At 31.9% G+C, this 22147-nt stretch overlaps 1 protein-coding gene across 1 annotated transcript in view; it reads right to left on the bottom strand.

Moving 5' to 3' along the window:
• Positions 1-22147, bottom strand: part of LOC140452949 (uncharacterized) — a 57200-nt gene that overhangs the window by 8008 nt on the left and 27045 nt on the right. The window contains exon 3 of the mRNA XM_072547266.1: positions 1393-1603. Within this exon, the coding sequence (XP_072403367.1) occupies positions 1393-1603 (211 nt within the window). The remainder of the gene's footprint in view (positions 1-1392; positions 1604-22147) is intronic.

Genomic DNA, 22147 nt, shown 5'->3' with positions numbered 1-22147 from the left:
GGAGAAAGGAATGTTTAGGAATGAGAAGCCCGGTGTGTTTAAATTTCCGCCAAAGATGTCGTTTGTGATTAATTTGTTTTATTGCTGTTCGATTTATCCAGAGTTTAAGGTTTTTATAAGTCTTACGGAAGGTGGGATTTGTAGAAATTATATTGTGGACGGTATTGAGAAATCCATTCCACATTAATGAGGTATCGTTCAAGTCTGCAAAAAATAAATGCCAGTCGATTTGAGAGAGTTTAGTGTCAACTTCAGAAAAGACATTAGTAGCATATGTTACAATTTTATTTTTATGGTGTAGTTTTAGATTTAACTGAATGTGAGCCATTATAACTGCATGATCTGACTTTCCTATATGAGAGCTGATTTCGAAAGATAAAATCAGCTGTTCGTCATTAATAAATAACAGATCTATAGTAGAAAGTTGGTTATTAATTTCAAATCTAGTAAGTTATGTGATGAGTTATATCAGGTTCGAATTGACTACAAAGCTTTTAACAAATTATGGGCGTTTTTGGGGTCCGATAATGAAGTTATTGACTAGGTGATCTCTGGGAAACTAAAATCTCCAGTAATAATAAGATTATCAAGAGATGACATTTCTTCAAGTTTTGCAAAGAAAACATTATCCTGTGCAAGTATTGCAACAGGTGGCCGATAATAACATACTAAATTAAGGCAAAAAGGATTCCTATCAAAATCAAGTACCCGAGAAATCAGGTTCCAGAAGAGTATGCGGTCTTACAAAGTAAGCGATGGAGAAGCGGAATGTTGGCAGAAGAAGGAGGAAGGCTGTAATATATTTTATATGTTATTGAAATGTAACTATTATTAGACAATCAACGAGTTTGGGTTTTCCGTTCTATATTTGAATGAAACTTGGGTTTGTTGTTGCTCCTCTACTTTATCTGTTTCTATAAATTCCGGATGGTTCTCTGTGGGTAACTCTTTAATACAGTCTTCCCATTCTTCTCCTTTTATGTACTCTACTTAAAAACTGTACTGTTACGATGTTTTTCAAGTATTTCAATATTTTTCAAGATTCAGTTGTTCTTATATATTATTCAATGTATGCCCATATTGCTTGCCATTCTTTATTCTTTATTCATATCTATTTATTGTTGCTTTATTCTGGTTGTTTCTTTTTTCAACTTCTTCCAGAACTTCTAACGCGACTTCTTTTATGCTGAATTTTACATGCTAAGATGTGTTTTTAATATTATCTACTTAAATCTAATTCCCATAAATGGTGGTCCAATTTTTTGATACAAAGTGGTCTTGTAATAAATATATATTAAACACTATATATTTTTCTATCTTTTTTGTACTCTTATTGTAATTTATTAAAAAATAATTTTAACAAAACATTGATAAAATAGAAAAATAACTTACCGACTACATTTAAGTTGACGAAATAACTTTTTAACGGTTGGGTACTAATCTGACATTCATAAGTACCAGCATCTCTTTTTTGAGCCCATTTAATCTGCAAAGTCCAGTCGTCTGTTTCAGGATGGCGATTTGCTTGAAAACGTTGATCGCTCGTATATGTATAGATGCCCACTGTGAGGATATGAATATATCTGTGTCTGATCCATGATACCTAAAAACAAAAATATTTGTTTAAACATTTTCAAATTTGTCAACCAATAACGAAAGATTAGTTGTTAAATGGTTTAAAATAGAAAACATGATCGCCTGGAGCCTAAGATCAAATGTTTTTAACACTATGTGTTAGCCTTTCTCTGTGAAGTCTGTTTTTGATGTATGTTTTTTACTTGTTTATCCTGACACTTAGTGGTCTTGCGACTTCTTCCACATAGAAATCTTTGTATTGTTAGGTTTAGTTTTGGACATAATAAATCTGAGTGTATTAATTCTTTTAAATGTTGTATTTATTTCCTATCCTTTTTAATTTTTCTGCTAAGCCTTTAATATATGGTATTGTTGTCTTCTGTGAATCCCTTCTTGTGAGTGTTTCTGCATTGTTTGTGATCTTTTGTTGTTTCATGTCTCCAGTCTTATACAATTTCTTGTTTATAAATGACAATGAGTAGACTTTGGCAAATATGCATATTGCATATTTTGCATATTGTGCATATTTTATGCAAATATTTCATATTTTGGCATATTTGTATAAAAGTTTGCATAAAGTGCATAAAAGTTCAGATTTTCATACTGTATTTGAAAATTTTTAAACATACCAATTTATTTCAATTCTTGTATAAAATTTTGTAGTCATTTTAATCAAGAAATGGTCTAAGTACGTAATCTCTACAGGTACAAAACATTTACAATTTCAAAGAAGATTAATTTAAGTAGCCCTCAACATTCTTAGAAAGTCTCGGTCACTGAGGCATTCAGTTATTGGATAATCGCTAAGGGTTCGCTCATTTGCATTTTATGATCTAATTCCCAAATCTATCTACAATTTATTGTATCTTAACAGCAGGTAAACGGCTAATAGTTTTGTTCCTAATTTAGGGATTTTCCAAAATCTCCCAGTTTATTGAATTAGGTACCTAAACATTTCTAATTTGATGCTCAGATTTGTAAATAATTTTTGTTTTGATATTCAAAGCGTAAACACTCGTTGTGCGTAACAAAAAGGAAGATTGTGATTTTATAATGCCTAAAACAACCAGTGCTTCAACTTGGATTAAACCTTATAAAGAGCTGTCTATGGATATGGGAAAAATCTACTGTTCAGTCTGTGGCAAAATTGTAAGTATCTAATATTTTCTATTAAATATCTAATATTTCATACATACAGGGTGTTTCCAAATAACACTTACAAAGTTTGACTGTAGATACTTCTCGAAAAATTGAACAAAACGATATAGTTAATGAGGGGTCAAACTTATTTACTTTTCGAGATACAGGGTGTTAAAATTAAAAAAAATTAAATTCTTTTAGTTAATAACAACAATAACTTTAAAACCGATAAACGTATTTACTTGAAATTTAGTACTCGTAGGTTGTTTTTAAATGAAAAATAGCTTCCTTTAGTGAGAAAAAATTGTCCATGGTACAATACAATGGTGTGTATTTAGAAAAATTTTTCACCTTTACTTTTTTTTATGAAGTCAGCTATTCTAAAACACAATTATTTTTATTGTAATTGAATTAACAAAAAAAAAACTTTTGTTGAATTTTAAAATAAGTTATATGATCTACTAATGGTTAGTAACAAAAACTAATTTGTGGATTAATACTGCATTTAAAACACTTAGCGAGTGTTTTCTTTCCAAACCAGTTATTTGATTAACCAAAAACACCTTGTATATTTTTATATTTTAAAGGTTGGGTTAAAATAAAGGTTTTTATTTTTATTTATAGATAGCATGTGAGAAGAAATTTCAGATAGACCAACATGTGAGAACTGCTTCACACATTGCAAAAAAGGAAAAATAGGAGGAAAACATCAAACTTCAATGGCTAAATGTTTCCAATCTACTTCAAAAAAATTAGATGAGCAAGAAACTTTTAATGAAGACTTGTGTCGCGCATTAGTGTCTGCAAACATACCGCTTTCAAAATTAGCAAATGTAAATTTTAGTTCGTTTCTAAAAAAATATTGCAAACTTAATGTTCCAAGTGATCGGTCTCTAAGAAGAAATAATGTGAACGGGCTATACTCGTCGGTGTTAATTAATATTAAGGAAGAAATTGCAGATAATTATTTTTACATATCTGTAGACGAAACCACTGATTCCTCAGGAAAATATATTGCTCATTTATTGATTGGTGTTCTTAAAGAAGATACCTGACCAAAATCTCATCTTATTTCATGCCAGCAACTTGAGAAAACAAATGCAAATGAACAATTTCGCGTTTTATACAAGAAACATTAGCAACTTTTTTTCTTCCGACAACTATTCCTTCTAATAAATTACTGCTTATTTTATCGGATGCTGCTCCTTATATGGTGAAAGCAGGACAAAATTTAAAAATATTTTTCCCAGATTTAATACATGTTACTTGTGTAGCGCATGGATTAAACAGAGTTGCAGAGGAAATACGAAAAAAGTTTCCTCTTGTAAATACCATGATATCCAGTGTCAAAAAAGTATTTCTTAAATCTCCTATAAGAATTCAACTTTATAAAGAAATGCTACCTAACATTCCTCTTCCACCACAACCTATTTTAACGCGATGGGGAACATGGTTAGAAGCAGCTAATTTTTATGCAGATCATTTTGTTAAAATAAAGAACATAATTGATACGTCAACAGATGAAAGTTCCCAATCTCTTTTGGATTCTAAACAAACTTTTCAGAGTAACTTGCTTCAACAAGAACTTTCATTTATAAAATCAAATTTTAGTTTTGTTCAAAAAACAATTACTCAGTTAGAATCACCAAAACTGTCATTGTTCGAAAGTACAGCATTAATAAAATAATTTGCGTCATGTTGTCCGAACGTTAGAGGTAATATTGGAAAAGATATTTTAAAAAAATTTGAAGCTACTATGGAAAAAAATAAAGGTTACCATATTCTTTCTGAAGTAGTCAGTGTTCTAGCTGGAAATATTTCGGAAACAATTAATTTAGAACCAAATGTTTTGGTTAGTTTGAAAAATGCTCCCGTTACATCAGTTGATGTTGAACGAAGTTTTTCCATATATAAATATATGTACTCAGACAGAAGCCACAAGTTTTTGTTAGAAAATTTTGAACACCACTTGGTCATTTATTGTTACCATAATTCTAAATAAGTTTATTCATACTTAAAAATGATGTAGTTACTTAAAATAAATGTAAATCTTAATGAATAGTAGGAAATATTTAGTTATGTACACTTTTTTTTTAAATAAAATTGTTACTATTTTACGATTTTTTTATTTATTTGTATGCATATTTTGTAAAATATTTGCATATTTTCGGGTAAACACGTGCATATTTATGCGCATATTTTCTACATTTTTATTTGCATATTTGCCGAAGTCTAACAATGAGTATTAGCAGGTTGTTTTCTTTTTGAAATGAATTTTCATTAGAGCAGGTGTTTTCAGCTAATAATAATAATAATGATTTGATAATTCCCTTTTTTGATGTTGACGTCGTGGTTGGAGTTAAAATTTAAATATTTGTTGATGTGGGTTAGTTTTCTGTACACTTTGGTTGTAAATTTAGCTTATTTATTAACATTAATACTCTTATTATGGGACACCGTTGAATTTGGGATACAAAGCTTTTTGTTTGGCCTAACCTTCACCCTCTAATTTTTTCTATATTAAAGATGTCACAGCGCCCGTGATGACGTCACAGATCTCATGTGTATATATCAATTGATAGTATTGTTGTTAAAATTGAAATTTTCTAATTTGCAAATAAAAATATTCTTATATTCCTGAATTATAGGCTGACAAAATCATCTTGGAACACCTTGTATAGTATATATTATATCGACAGTTCTTACCAACGAGTCACACGCTCTCTCTCTCTCTCTCTCTCTCTCTCTCTCTCCAAAAAATTTCTAGAGTATAGTGGTCTGTCTTTGTCATGCCGCGAAGTATAGACGTCTGCTCTATACGATAACATAATTCGCCAACGCACAATGCATATTCGCCGATCCCACTACGTACATAATGTGCAAGTAAATACGTCCCTGGGATTGGTAATAAATATAGTAATGGGATATTATGATTTGACGCCAAATTCAATTTTAAATATAAGGTTGAATGCTCGAATAAATGAACTTTGATCAGATAAAAGGCATATATCGAGCACAGTTTAATTTAATCTTGCCCAAGTACTTTCGATCCCTAGATCATCTTCAGGGGCATCTGAAATAAGCCAAGAAACGTTTTTTTATAACCAAAGAAATTGATTAACTTCGATAAAAACTCGAAATTTATGGTTGAAAAAAGGTTTTTATGTGATTAACGTTTATAGACTTACTTCGTCAATTGTGGCCTATCCGGCAAGAACAAGATGTCATAAACATATAAATGTACATTACACTACACTACAAATGGACAAACAAACACTTTAAAATTATTTAAGAAAGGCTACATTACTTGCGGAAGCCGGAGACAGAATGGCTCCTGATCTAACGGAAATGTTGGGGTGACATGTGACAAATGACAACTTGGATGAGCAGTCACAATCATAGATATGTGATCTGCACCTTTTACAATTCTATGAAACTAAGTATTGACCAAAAGTCCAACTGACACTACTATAGGAGGTCACTGATGAAATATAAAATTATATAGAATATTTTTTAAGTAGATTGAATAATCCAGATCTCACACTCAAACATGTCTGTAATAATTAAGGTGTTAGTTTGAGAGCAACTGAAGTCGACGAAAAGTAAGAATGCAAGAAGAGGACTAAACAATATATTAGACAGTGGGTAGTTGACTACAATAAAATGGTCTACCAAGCACTATCTGTAATGTAGAAAGGAAGAGATCTGACTATGTAATTAAAATACTAAAAATTGAAAGCAAAGTATATAAATGGGGTGTAATCCAAGTAGTTCAGTTGAACATTCAGTTGAAATACATAGAGAAAGTAGAATCTTTTCTTTCAGATAACAGTTTTGTAGTTTTGGAAAAAAAATCCACTTAACACCTTTATTAATAAAACAAAAGCAATGGTCAAATTGTTTAATGACACTATTGCTAAATATAACAACAGAAAGTTAACTGTATCTTATCCTATAACACCTAGGTTATATGGACTTCCTAAAATCCATAAACACAATTGTCCCATAAGGCCTGTAGTAAGTTTTTGTAACACTCCAGTTTCTATTTTATCAGAGTTTATTTACAACACAATTCAGTCTATCACTAATTTTAAACCTAAGTTCTCCATCTCAAAAATTCTTTAGATCTAATAGAACGGTTAAATAACATTAGGATAGAAGAGGGTTTTTATTTAGTTTCTTTTGATGTTTCCAATCTGTTTACTTCTGTACCAAGAGATGAAACATTACCTTTAGTACACAATTTTCTAGACAATTGCAACATATCGGCAAAAGACAAAGATGCTATCTTAACTATACTTAAATTCTGTCTGGATCAGGACTTCTTTCAATTCAATCAAAAAATATATAAACAACCAACAGGTTTAGCAATGGGATCTCCACTATCACCTTTTCTAGCTGACATTTTCTTAGACAGCTTAGAACAGAAGTTTGTTAACAACAACAAAATAGTTTTTTGGTCAAGGTATGTTGATGATTGTATAGCTCTCATACAGGGAACCCAAGATGATGCTTTACAGATTCTGGATGATCTTAATAACCTCCATCCCAACATCTCTTTTACTCTGGAACCAGAATCTGATAAAAAGTTGAACTTCTTGGATATGACTATTTCCCGTAATAAAGATTCTTTAGAGTACAATATTTACAGAAAACCTACCCAAACAGATCATGTTATACATGATACATCTAATCATCCAACCCAACATAAAATGGCTGCTTTCAACAGTTACATTCATAGGTTACTCAAATTTCCACTTTCTAATGATAATTTTAATTCAGAACTTAATACTCTTAAACAAATTGCTTTCAATAATGGTTATGATCCTAACATTATCTATAAGCTTCTAAATAGAGCTAAACTAAAAATTGCAGAAAAGCTTGCATATTCGTCACAATGTTTTCTTCAACCTACTGCTTCAAATAACACCAGATATTTCTCCTTCACTTACATTAGCAGCATTTCCAATAAAATATCTAAACTTTTTACTTCTACAATCGATAACATCAAAATTTCCTTCAAGTCACACAACACCTTAGGTTCCTTCTTAATCAACACCAAAGATAGGATGAACACACTTGACAAAAGTGGTATTTACAAATTAAAATGTGATGATTGTGATGCCTCTTATGTAGGTAGAACCACTAGAAAGTTATCCACTAGAGTTTCAGAACATTTGAAAAGACCAAACTCTTCAAGTTTTGGTCAACACTTATTATCCAGTAAACACAATTTTAACATCAACACTGGTTCATCTATCTTACATGACATTAGTAGAAAGAAAAACTATATGGAGTTGGATTTATTGGAAGATTTGGAAATTACAATGGAAACAAATGAAAACTCTCACTGTCTTAATACTCAAACTAATTTAAATTGTACTAAATTTAAACCTATTTTTAAAAACTTTATTACAGCTTCACCTCGTAGGGGACCCAGCTCGACTGTTTAGACTTCCTGCACTGAGCACATCCATATTAATTTTATAGTTATACCATTGACTGTGGGTTCAACTGAACTACTTGGATTACACCCCATTTATATACTTTGCTTTCAATTTTGATTTTCAATTTTTAGTATTTTAATTACATAGTCAGATCTCTTCCTTTCTACATTACAGATAGTGCTTGGTAGACCATTTTATTGTAGTCAACTACCCACTGTCTAATATATTGTTTAGTCCTCTTCTTGCATTCTTACTTTTCGTCGACTTCAGTTGATCTCAAACTAACACCTTAATTATTACAGACATGTTTGAGTGTGAGATCTGGATTATTCAATCTACTTAAAAAATATTCTATATAATTTTATATTTCATCAGTGACCTCCTATAGTAGTGTCAGTTGGACTTTTGGTCAATACTTAGTTTCATAGAATTGTAAAAGGTGCAGATCACATATCCATGATTCTGACTGCTCATCCAAGTTGTCATTTGTCACATGTCACCCCAACATTTCCGTTAGATCAGGAGCCATTCTGTCTCCGGCTTCCGCAAGTAATGTAGCCTTTCTTAAATAATTTTAAAGTGTTTGTTTGTCCATTTGTAGTGTAGTGTAATGTACATTTATATGTTTATGACATCTTGTTCTTGCCGGATAGGCCACAATTGACGAAGTAAGTCTATAAACGTTAATCATATAAAAACCTTTTTTCAACCATAAACTTCGAGTTTTTATCGAAGTTAATCAATTTCTTTGGTTATAAAAAAACGTTTCTTGGCTTATTTCAGATGTCCCTGAAGATGATCTAGGGATCGAAAGTACTTGGGCAAGATTAAATTAAACTGTGCTCGATATATGCCTTTTATCTGATCAAACTAAATTCAATTTTGTTATGCCACAGTAAGTCGTTTCTAGAGTTCTAATGGGCATTTAAAATCTTTTAGTTATACATACAGTTTTTTACGTAGAATTCAATGGTATGGGTTGAATTTTTTCCAAATATGATATTTTTGAGAACAAACTTTCTAATATTTACTAACTCAAGACTAATTGTGTGTAATATGCAATACTTTTTTTAGTCTGACCATTCTGTTATACCGAAAAATATCAAATTTAGAGAAATATAGGTATCTTAACCACTGGATTTTACGGTAAAACTATATAAATGTTATTTTTAAGTTAGAAAATAAGTGAAACCAACCTAGAGGGTCTAGAAGGGAACTAGAAAATTTTTGGAATTTGACATCTTTAGTTTATTTAAAAAAAAAGGAGCATAGAATTGCTCAAATCCCAAGTCTCTGATACCTACAGTACTTACAGCACTACACTGCAAATACAAGGAACATATTAAGCACCTCGTTTAAGATATGTAAAGGATAAATAATTTTTGTTGATATTAACTAGCGAAAAAATAAAACTATTTGAATATTTTTTTTTATTTGAGACGACGTTTAAATTAGGACTAATCGGAGGTTCGTATTTATTTTCCTATGCCATACGTTGTAGGATCGGCGAATATGCACGCCCAGTAATAGGTGTACGTGTTATATACAGTGCAGTCCCGATATAAGGAACCCCGATATAAAGAAATCCCCGATATAATAATTTTTTAAATCCCCTTCAAACGTACATAACACTCAATGTAAAAAATAACCCTATATAACGAACTATTTCGGTTTTAATCCTCCATATAACGAATTTTTACGATTTGCGGAAAAAAATTGAAACCGCTGTATATTTAATATTGAGTGTGGCAAACCTCTACATAACGCACGAAACCCCTGTGTTACGCATTTCTGCGTTCCAAACCCCGGCTTAGCGTAGTTTACACCTCATTCAAATTCGACGTTCAGTAAAAGTAAACAAAACCAGGCTATGCTACGTAGGACTCCATAGGCGTGCGGTTTTGCTTTCATATTTCGTTCACCCCATTCGTTTTTTAAGGAAAACGAAGTTTCAAACAAAAACCTATGCAAATGTCCGAGAAAATCATTCGTCAAAAATAAAAACATTCTACATATCTGACTAATAAATAAAACAAAAAACTCACAGTGTAAATTAATATTTTATTCATAATCAAAGTCTGACGTGCTGCTCTCATTAACTACGTTAATTATCAGTGGTTCAACTTGAGTCTCAATGATATTGTCAAGATCCCACATCTTTTGTTCGACTTTCTGCTGAACATGCTGTATACATTTTTGCCATTTGGCAGATGTAATACGCGTAATTCCTTCATGAAAAAGATTTTTCATATCTGAAAATTTAAACGTAGTATTCTTCTCTGCAATATAATTTTTTAAGTCTGCCCAAATTAACTCAATCGGATTAAGCTCGCAGTGGTATGGCGGAAGTCTCAATACTATTTGATTTTTCTTTAGCCATTTCATCTACAATATACTTAGTATATTCTTTTTTATGGTTATTTACAATAGCCAAAAGCTCGACTTTTAGAAGCGAGTTGTCAAAATTTATATTTTTTGATCGTAGCCAATTTTGAATGTCCGCTTTCTTCGACGCGATTGTCGGTATTTTTTCCACTCTTCTTGAGTGGTACGGTGCATTGTCTAAAACAATAACTGAATTTTTGTCTAATTTTTCTAATATCGAAAAGAACCACTTTTCAAATGACTCGCCAATCATCTCTTCATGATAGTCGCCAGATTTTTTTGACTCAAAAGCCCATAAGGCATCAGGAACAAACCCGTCCTCACTACCAATGTGACAAATGATCAACCTCTTTCCTTTACCTAAAAATAAAGCGATTTTTAATTTACTTTTGAACTGGAAATTAACTACTATAGTAAATGCAAGACATTTATCGTTACATGTCATTACCTTAAAACATATGATACTGTCTTACATTATCTATAAACGATAACGAAGAATAATTTTTAACTTCATAACTTCGTATCTTTAAAGTGAAACCGACTGTTACCATTATTTACGGATATAATGCAGTAACATACGTTCTAATGAGATGATGTGCAACGAAATTTGTTTTGCAGTTACTGGATGTGAAACTTTCAACAGACATTTAAACGTACCTGATGGATTTTTTAATCCAGTCGACAAACCATCCAGAAAGGCTTGCCTCGAAGAAACGATAGACTTATCGACCCAAACTTTAGATTTCGTATGTCCAGCATTAACCCACGTCTCAGCTAGGTAATATATCTTACGACCATCATTTCGGTAAGCTTTAATTTTCTTTAAATATTCCCTTCTCCACAAAACAATCTCATCTTTTTCTAACAACATGCTCTGTCATTCTCGTTTTTGATACTTAAAATTAAGTGTCTTAAGAACTTTATAAAATGTTGTTCTTTTAAAATTAGGCAGATCATTATCCTCATTAACTTCTCTTAAAACTTTGTCTACAGTAGGAATCTCATTTCTAAAATAAAATGCATGCACCTTTCTTCTTATGGCATTACGATCAGCTCTGTCTACTAAATCGATTATTTTGTTGCGAGTTCGACTAACTTTTGGCTCTGAAAATGTGTGTTTTTATATTCTGTGAGTATATTATAAATACTTCGCTTGCACACACCTGACTTATGTGCAACTCTTATTATCGACTTATCTATTGCTAGAGTAGGATTTTCTTCTATTTCGCACTTGTAAATATTTAAAATAATTTCTTTGGTTTTGACATCGAGATGGGATTTTTTTGTTCGTTTTCTTGGAGGACTGAGACTTATTTTGGCAACCTCGTCAGCTGTATCGGTGCTGGACATATTTGATTTTTTTTTAATTATACCTACCGATATTTAAAAATAATTATATGAATATTAATCTATAAAAACACCATACTTACTTGAAAGAACAAAACAAGAATAAAATACAAATATTAATACTAATAGGTATTTAAAAACTAAGAACCAATGTAGGAAATAAAAGTAAAAAATAAGTACAACGATTCAAGGAACGTTCACTAATTGTGTGATGCAACCAACTGAAAGCCTTAGACTCAAAGATTCTTGCTAAAACAAGTAGCAAGTGTAAAATCAATAGAAAATGACTAATTAACATAGGCGTCGCAATTCTCACAATTTAAACCAGCGTTAACTTTTGTTTTTTTAGTATAATTTTTGTAATATAAAATTTTCGTTTATGACAAATATTTTAAGTTGCTGCATTGGATTTCCTTGAAAACCATACTAATATTGCATATTTTATATTTGTTATTCATAGTAAACAAAACTGTAATTTTACATATTGTTTTAATAATTTAATACGAAAGCAAAACCGTATGCCAAATTTTGATTTATTGACTAAGAAGGCTTCTGGCTGAGTACAAAATAAACAACTGATCAAATCCTATCACGCGATATAGAAAATGAAAGGGAAGGATATAACGAATATATTAAGATAGAAAATCAATTACATATCTTAATAGATTCGTTATATCGTCCCTTTTCATTTGCTATGTCGCATGTTAGGTTTCGATCAGTTGTTTATTTTGAACTCAGCCAGAGGCCTTCCTTAAGTCAATAAATCAAAATTTGTCTATAGTAAATTTATTTTCATTCATAGTGCCTTATGATATCTCGTACGTAACTATACGTTCTATATAATCAAGATCCTGTGTAGTGCCATTTTGGTAGTCGCCATGTTTTTTTCTATGTTAATATATTCGTTATATACTCCCCGTTTAATAAATATCGACAACCGAGTTGAAGAAAGCGGATATTCAAAAGTGGCTGCGATCAAAAGTTTTGACAATTCAGTTCTAAAAGTCGAGCTTTTGACTATTGTGAACAAACATAAAAAAAATACACTATTGTAAACATATTGTAGATGAAAGGGGTAAAGAAAAAAGAAGGTATTCACAGACACTCGAGGTAGATTCTGAGTAAAATATTACCTAAGTTACACTTTGAGTTTTTTGTTTTATTTATTACTCAGATATGTTGAATGTTTTTATTTTTGACAAAATTTTTCTGACCTTTGCATAGGTTTTTGCTTTGAAATTTCGTTTTCCTTAAACCAACGAATGGAGTGCCATTAAGAGCTCAGTTCACGAGTGGCAACTCCGTTTCAACCTTAAATATTACGTTTAATTTTAAAACATTTTTACACATTTAATGTAATTGTATTTTAATTCCGTGCATTACAATAACGGATTCACGTTATTATGTTGTTGGAAAACCTCATTCTAACATGTTTATTCAGTTATTTTCAGTTCTGTTATTCCTGTGAACGACTTATGCTACTATGTCTACTTCATATTTTCATATATATTTCATAATACAGGAAAATATAGGTTAATACATCGTTAAAATCATGATGTGGGAGTGCCCGTCGTAACAATCATACTGTTAACGGTTTATTTATAGTTACTGCAGCTCTATCTTGTATTTAGTGTAGAAATGTTTAGAAAGGTTTTCGAAGCCCCGCCCATTGTAACGTCAGAGGTGAGGTAGTCCATTAATAAACACAACTGACCATTTCCACTAAACAGACTCGAGTTTCAAAAACTCGGGACTCGAAAAACAAAACACGCCAGTCTTTAGTAAAGTTTGTGAAAAGTTGCTATTTTGTTTTATTGCTGGCTAAAATATTATCACTAGAACAACAGTGGTCCAATTAAGTTATAGCAATTCTTCCGCGTATAAGGACTACTAAATGATATGGTATACTAAATGAGTTTCGTATACGATGTCTATTTATATAGTTTATGAGGTGGATATTATGTACGTTTATACATTGTAAATCGTGATTTGGGAGTGCTCCTCGTAATATTCATAATGTTGATAACGTGTGTTGGTTTGTTTACTGCTACTGCATCTTTAAGATAAATTTGGATTGTGGTGACTCACGGACAAGTCCAGACATGAAAACAATGTGACCTGCTTCCCACCCCTTGCCCCTAAAACCATCAGTCAGTCAGTGCAGTGCTGAGCTTGACACTGTGTTTACACCGTGATCAGTACCTAAAGTACCTAAAGATTTGAGTGTTACTATCGTACAGTACATCGAAGTATAAAGATTTTTTTATTTTGTTTTCGTATTTGCTTATTACGGAGTTGACGGTGGACTGTCCACAATTTGCAAAAAGGCTAAGAAATGTGAGCTACAGGATGTCGAAGAAGCTGTTATTAAGTGGTTTAAACAGTGCCGTGATAAAAATGTACCCGTTGGAGGTCCCATACTTCAAGAAAAGGCTCAACAGTTTGCAGAACAATTAGGGCATGCAGACTTTCGAGCCAGTAGTAGCTGGTTGGATCGGTTCAAAAAGAGACACGAAATTAGTTTCAAAAAAGTTTGTAGTGAAAGTGCTGTCGTGGATGATGTACCTTGCGAAGATTGGAAAGCTAAATTGTCAGACTTGACCCGTGGATACAATGCAGATGTTATCTACAATGCTGATAAGACAGGTTTTTTTTAAGTGCCTATCGGACAAAAAACGTTAGTGTTGAAAGGAGACCCTTGCAAAGGGGGCAAAAACAGCAAAGATCGTTTGACAGTCTTACTCTGCACTAACTCATCCAGTACAAATAAACTGAAACCTCTCGTCATAGGAAAATCAAAAAAACCCAGATGTTTCAAAAACGTGGATGATCGAAGAGGTCTTCGGTGAATGGCTGAAACAAACCAACAACGCGATAAAAAAGAAGAAGAAACGCATTCTTTTATTTATCGACAATTGCACTACACACGGAGATATTCCGGTGCTAACAAAAATTAAAGTTTAGTTCCTGCCTTCAAACACAACGTCTAAACTTCAACCTCTTGATCACGGAATGAATATACAAAATTTCAAAACCAAGTACAGAAGGGAGGTTGTCCGTCAATTCTTGAACGACTTGGAATGCCAATCTCCAACCAAAATTAGTGTGTTAGATGCTATGTGGATGTTTACAAAGGCATGGAATAATGTTAACGAGAAAACTATTGTCAACTGTTTCAAGAAAAGCGGCTTTCAAGTGAATGATCGTGACTAAAACCAAGATGAGGACAATCCAGAAGTTCAACAACCAGAACTAATTGAAGGATGTTGCACGAGAGTGAGAGAGGCTTTAAACGTGGACTTGGGTTTTGAAGAGTTTGTCAACTTGGATGATGACGTTGCAATCTGTGAAGAGCTCACTGATGCTGAAATCGTATCTTCCGTGGCAGGGAAGTAAGAAACAGGAGAAGAATAAGAAGACGACGTGGATGAAGAACTCGTTAGTCAACCAGATTTTACATCAAAGGGATGCCCTCAATGTGTTAAAGTGTTATTTTCTAAAAAAAAATGCTATAAATGATGGTGGTCTTTCCCTTGTTTTTGGTAGCGTACTTTATAAGTACGTCTTAGAGTCTAAGATACACGTCTACAGTTACCTATTGTGTAAATCATTATTTGTTAAAATGAGGTTAAGTGATGAGAAATTCGTTATATAGAGGTTTGAATTTATCTTTAAGAACCCCTTTATAACGAATATTGGTCGCATTTAACCTCGATATAACGAACCCCGTTATTGAAAAATTCCCGATATAACGAATTTTTTTCGGAGCCTTCAGATTCGTTGTACCGAGGTTGTACTGTATTTTAAAATTTTTTGTATAAAGTCGCATATTTGTGTGTAAATATCTCCAATCATCCAACTATGTATATAAATATTATAAAGTTTTATTTAATTAATTATTATTAATTAATTTATTTTATATTAATATATTAATACGATATTAATTTTATTAAATAATGTTTTAACAGTTGTAAAAAGTGAAGGAATAAAATTTAGCGAAGTTAGACTTATCTCGAAATGAAAGCAGACTGGATTTCGCATGTGGCTAAAGGTATTTGTGGTATCTTAATCAGCGTGATATCTGGGGATATGAATATAATCAAAGTTTAGGAACTTTACTCGTCGTTCATTTAAATCCCCAAATGCTCATACTTATATCTCCAAATTTCAATTTTCCTAAGAGTTCATACATATCAGGCTAATTTTACTGGATAGTATTTCAGAAACATATCACCCCATTTCGGTCGATTTATCATTTCTTAGGTTTTGCATTCCTAAGCGGTATCTCTTGTAACATCTGCTCTCATTTATTAAGAAGTATGTGGAATATTATTTAGAGCGCGTTTAAATTTTATTGCAACGCGATAAAATGTAAATATGTCTGGAAACTATTAAATAAAGTAAGCTCAAATTTACAGTTTTATTATAAGATAATAATATCATCTTAAAACAAAAATAAGTTAACAATGTAAAAGATCATAATATGTAATGAATAATAAAAAGGACAGAAATGAAGCTTGCAATTTATTAATTGAGAAAAATAATATCACTAAGAAATTCAAAAATACTGCAAATATCAGACAGTGAAAAGAATTTTTTTAAATTTTGATTCTAAACATCATTAAAGGCTTTAAGATCAGGTGGTTTATTCCTCTTTATTATTTAGAACTTACTATGCATTTTTGCTGCTATCGTGACTCTCTCTTATTTGTTCCTGCCTTTGCTTTGAATTTTCCAGTCCTTGGTATTAATTACATGTATATATTAACCTACGTTGTTCTACCATTCTCTACTAGGACTTTCTCTGCACCTGGTCCATAGCGGTGCAGTTAATTATCCTTTTCAGTGTATCTATGAGTCATCGTCTATGTATGTGTCCAATGCATTCTAAGCGAAGAAAATTTATGTTCCTAGCTAAGTTTTCCTTATTTAAGTCTTCTTTAATGTCTTCATTCATTTTCCTCCTTCTGTTTCCTACTCTTGTTACATTGTGGCCTACTTGTCCATGAGAATAGGGGAGCTAGAGCTACAAAGACTATAGTAATTTGAAAAATGTTATATACAAATTACAGCTATATTAGAAATGGTTCTTCTTGCAGTGCTTATCCGTTTCGGACGTGAGCGACCATCATGACAATCTGTATTTTGCAAACCGCTGCTCTGAAAACATTTGTGGTTGTTATGTTGAACCACGTACGTAGATTTTTCAGCCAGAATATCCTTCGTCTACCTGGTCCTCGTTTTCCTTCTACTTTTCTTTGTGGCATTAATTGCAGCAACTCATATCTGTCGTTGTTCTTTATAATCTGACCAAGGTATTCGATTTTGGCTGTTTTTATTACCCAACCAACTGATCATTGATAGAAAGACAAGAGCATCGTACAAATGAAACTACAGCCAAAGCACTCACTTATCTTGGAAAAATTAGAAATCCTGAAAACACATCATACAATCGAGCCAATCAAAAAACAAATCTACAGCCATTAATGACAATGAGCATAAGTCTCACCCTTATAATAAAAGTTATGTCTGTTCTAGCACTAATTTTATACAAAAAAAAACTGTTATTTGGATCTAAAATGTCACAACAAAATGTAGCAGGTCTACAAGAACTTCTTGAAGTTCCGAGGACAGAATTCAATACCAAGGAAAGAGGAGAAATGTAACTATAATACCTAGAAAAGTACCAACACGACTAGACCACCTGGACGGAAGCAACAATACCATTATATATAAGTTATTACTTAAAACATTATACAGAAACTTCCCTATTATAAATAGAGCTGATAGAGCCCTTTTATTAATCACCGTGAATCACTCTGCATTCTTCTTGTCTATTGTCAAAGTTTGTTGTATAACTTGGCTTTCGTTACAATTTTCTTCCACTTATTTCGATCTGTGCATTGGTGTCTCCAGTTTCTCACTTTCAGGATTTTAATATCTCTCATGAGCTGGTTTTTTATCTCCCTCTTGGTCTTCCCCTTGGTATTTCAGTTTCTGGCTACCATTTGGTGACCTTCATAACCAGTAAGTCGTTTTTCCTCCTCTCTCCCACCACCAGGTCTCCCACACATACTAGTCTCTACGCTTTAATAAATTTAATAATCTTCTCCCTTTATTACGCCTCTTATTTCTTCGTTCATTCATCGAGAACTAAAATAAAATGTAGTGTGGAAAGAACCCGATTAATTTTGATTCTGGTGGATATTAAGTTAATTATATTGCCCCTTTTTCCTTAAAATATTCGAAGAGTTCATCTTTAACGAGCTTGTAACAAAAATATGTTTATGTAGCAAAAATTGTGCTAGAGGAAGTCTGGGTGACTCTATCCAGTGTAGATAGTGTGTTCAAAAGGGTGAACTCTAAAATGCACCTTGATACACCAACGAACTAATATGGGGAATAACGGAAGATGGAAGGGATTAGATATAAATAAATTATGTAAAAGAAATAAATATGAATTTTATGAAGTAAATATGAATTTTCAAATATAACAGAATTAAGTGTTGGCTAGCGACTATGCAGGAGAATGACCACTTGACACTCAAAGAAGGATTCGGCCAATTTGCATGCCCTACAGAGACCGTAAGATATAAGAACTAATGACGAGAAAACCACCAAGAAATAAACAGATGAAAAGTAAAAGTTGCTCTAGTGAATGCTTGGGCGCCAGGAAGTTAAATGTTTTCTTCCGAGATATCTTGTATTGCTGAAATAAGAAAGATAGGTACTAATTGAAATATTAAATTTTAACCACACCTTTAATAATTACCAAACTTAGGTACAAACTATTTTAAATGCTTATATACTAAACCACCACCTCTTATGTACAATTAACTTAGCTATATTTACAGTAAAATCCCTGAATAATTATAAAACAATTTACCCCTGATATACCCCTTAAAAATTTCAAATTGTGACAAAAGTTAGATCCAATAATAATGTATAAATAATAAATATAATTATATACTACTCACTAATAGTTTAGTTTTCGTTTAAAAATTGTTTAGGGTTTTAAGTAAAAATTCTCAGGATATGTGTGCACACAATAACCTAACAATGAGAAATTCAAGGGAGAGTTATAACCTCATCCCTTGGTAAACAATAAATAATTAAATTAAATTACAATGATAAATGTTTTTTTTAGAAAAAATTGAAGATAGTTATTATTAAGGATAGTTTTCTTTTATTAAAAATTGAACCAAAAGTTAAAACCTTGAAGAGGACATAAAAAAATTATTTAAAGTAATTGAATGATAATAAAAAAAATAAGTCAGTTCTTCCTGCCGGTTTCCCTCGAAGATAGATGATCCGGTGGAGAACTGGACTCAGGTGGTAACAAGATACCAAACCTGTATTCCCTGGATCAGGTACTATTGGACAAATACGTCACTTTAAACTGCTTCTTACTTTCTCATAAAAAAAAACCAACTTGAAACTCCTTCCCCTTATCCTTATTAAGTATAACCCCAACTAAAAAATAATTCTTCCCCTGACTTGTAACTGGATTCTTGAGTAGGCGGCTAGGGTGATCCAACTGAAAATATCCTCGTACAAAACAACAAAATAACTCAAATGGTTTCTTCTAAAATAAACGGCTCTTCACATAAAAATAAACTTAAACTAAATTCGGGAAAAAAGTGGACTCCCAGCCGCTCTACTCTGAGATGTTTATTCACTCACATCCAGTTAACAAGTGGCGATTTGACGATGCTACGGCTGACACGCCGATGTACTTTCAGAATCTTAGACAGAGGGCGGGATTTAATGCCAACTTCGAAAATAAAACTTACTGGAGTTATTTAAATATTTAGTTTAAGAATATTTCAATATGAATTTAATTTAGAACGAAATTAAAAGATTCCAGTCACAAAAAGAAGGTAAACGATTATTTAAGTAACGGACTCGTTACATTCCCCTCTTACTTGGAGAAAAAAAAATTTTTAGTGAAAAATTTTTTTTTTTTTTTACTTGACTGATTGGCTAGATGTAGGTTAACCAATATTTCAACCATATGTGGAGCAATTAAGAATCGAGAAGAAAAAATAAACTTATATATAAAAATTATAGCCATGGCAACAATTTGCCAAGTACAGCTATAAACTATATTAACTCACTAAAATACTTCCAAAACAATCTACATCGATTCACACGATTATCATTAACCACAGATTATGAGTGATGTAGAAATAAAGATATGGTTTCATCTAAAGAGACCCACATGTAACTAAGTACAAAGTCATGCTATTTAGAGTAAAGTTAAAGTAAGGTAAAACTCCAACATAGCATAGTATAGACTAGTAATACAAATACTCAATACAAATAATCCAAAATAATGTGAAATCGGACCCTGGTTCCAAAATTGACTCATCAATGGACAACAGATTTATAGAAGAGCATATCCAAGGAATAATCAATCAGGCAAATGGGTGGACCGATACACAATAATAAGTAATAGTAAAAATACCAACATACTTATATAAAACAATATAAGTAACAATAAAAATACCAAATTTATAGACAACAATATAAGTGTCGAATTGGATGGTAAATCCAAAATTGACCATACAGTGGACAACAGATTTATAAAGTAGCATATCCAAAGATAATCAATCAGGCAAATAATGACCCAATTCACACTATAACCAAATAAACCAAATAGGGTAGGTCCACATATACCCACATCCGGTAATATGTGCCTAACCTAAAAATTCATCAAATAAATTATTGGATCAAAATGTGGGACTAACGGCTTGAACAAAAGGACAGCCATAAAATCGATTCCATCCTGATGATCTGCCATCAGTACATTTGGGATCCAAAATAAAGACCAAAAATAAAAACTAAAAAAAACAACAAAATTAACTTATGCTGATACTCGATAACTATAGGAGGTAGCTACAACAAATTTATAAGAATATCTAACATAAGAGCACTCAAAGGAGTTTAATGTGCCAGTAACTCTAACAGCCATAGCAAAATAGTAAGAGTTAAGGTAGGAGTAATAACAAAACAGAACATCAAGAACGAGTAGACCAATTTCTGAAGAAACTGCAGATTTATAATTCGTTCTGATATTAATAAAAGAGAACAGGATAATTCCTAGTTCAATATACCAAAATATAGATAAGTGCCTAAGGAAAGAAGTGAAAATAACTATAAATGGTCATTTGTCGCCAAAATATGGAATCACTATCCATAACTGTAATCTAAACATGCTAGCTGTAAAGGAAATATGTCATGGATTGAGTAAACTATATCAGTAAGAATAATAAATCAGCTAAGGAACAATTCTGTTATTAGACCAAAGTCTGTAAATATTAAGGATTAAAGCTAAATATTCAAGTCCTAATTAACATTAACAATAATTTACTGTCTATGGAAGACATTCTACTGCCTAGATAACTGTACAACTTGTCATGAAAATGGTGAATTCCGAAATTCATTGAACAACTGGGGCCAACAATTGAACTAAAACTTCGAACCCACGTATTCATTCACATATACACAGGCAGAATAGTCTATATAATATAGGAGTGTACTAAAATTATGCATACTGATTATCTATATAAATTCCTAATGACATAACAAAAAACCATCCCACATAGCACATTCAGATACATGTTCCTATATAACTTGATCATGACCAATAAACGGAATCAAATCCATAAAAAAATTACAACATTCTTTCCAACCTGGCAAAACAAGTAAGCAAAATGGGAACATAGGTTATACAACACATAAACATATAGCACAGTATAGTAGCATTACAATATTTAGTTCCATACCAATGCAACATCTAATATACGTAAACACTCTAATGGCCTTAATAATTTTAACTAATTATAAACAGATACTAATCAAAGTATAAGCTGTAGATATATCAAATCTGGTGATTAATAACAAAAATCTAAGAAAATATCAAATCGTAACCAAACCGAGCCAAAACAATAACACTCATATGAATAAGTTAACTTAATAGACATTATGTTAATCTTCCTCTGAAGATGAAGATGTTGCCTCATCTGTTGTATTATCAGGGAGTAAATCCTTTATATGAAATTGACCAATTCGTCTATTTGTCGAATTGTCTTTTAATTCATATACTAAAGGAGATATTACCCTAACGACAGTACAGGAAACATATTTCTGACAAAACTTAGCAGAAATGGCATCACCTTTATTTGATTTTACAAAATTCCGTTTCAAAACTCGATCGCCCACAAAAAATCGCAAATCTCGTTTCCTCAAAT

This window comes from Diabrotica undecimpunctata, chromosome 11 (assembly GCF_040954645.1).
Source record: "Diabrotica undecimpunctata isolate CICGRU chromosome 11, icDiaUnde3, whole genome shotgun sequence".
In the NCBI taxonomy this organism is placed as follows: domain Eukaryota; kingdom Metazoa; phylum Arthropoda; class Insecta; order Coleoptera; family Chrysomelidae; genus Diabrotica; species Diabrotica undecimpunctata.
The sequence above is the reverse complement of the archived record's forward strand: the minus strand, read 5'-3'. Positions and strand labels throughout refer to the sequence as shown.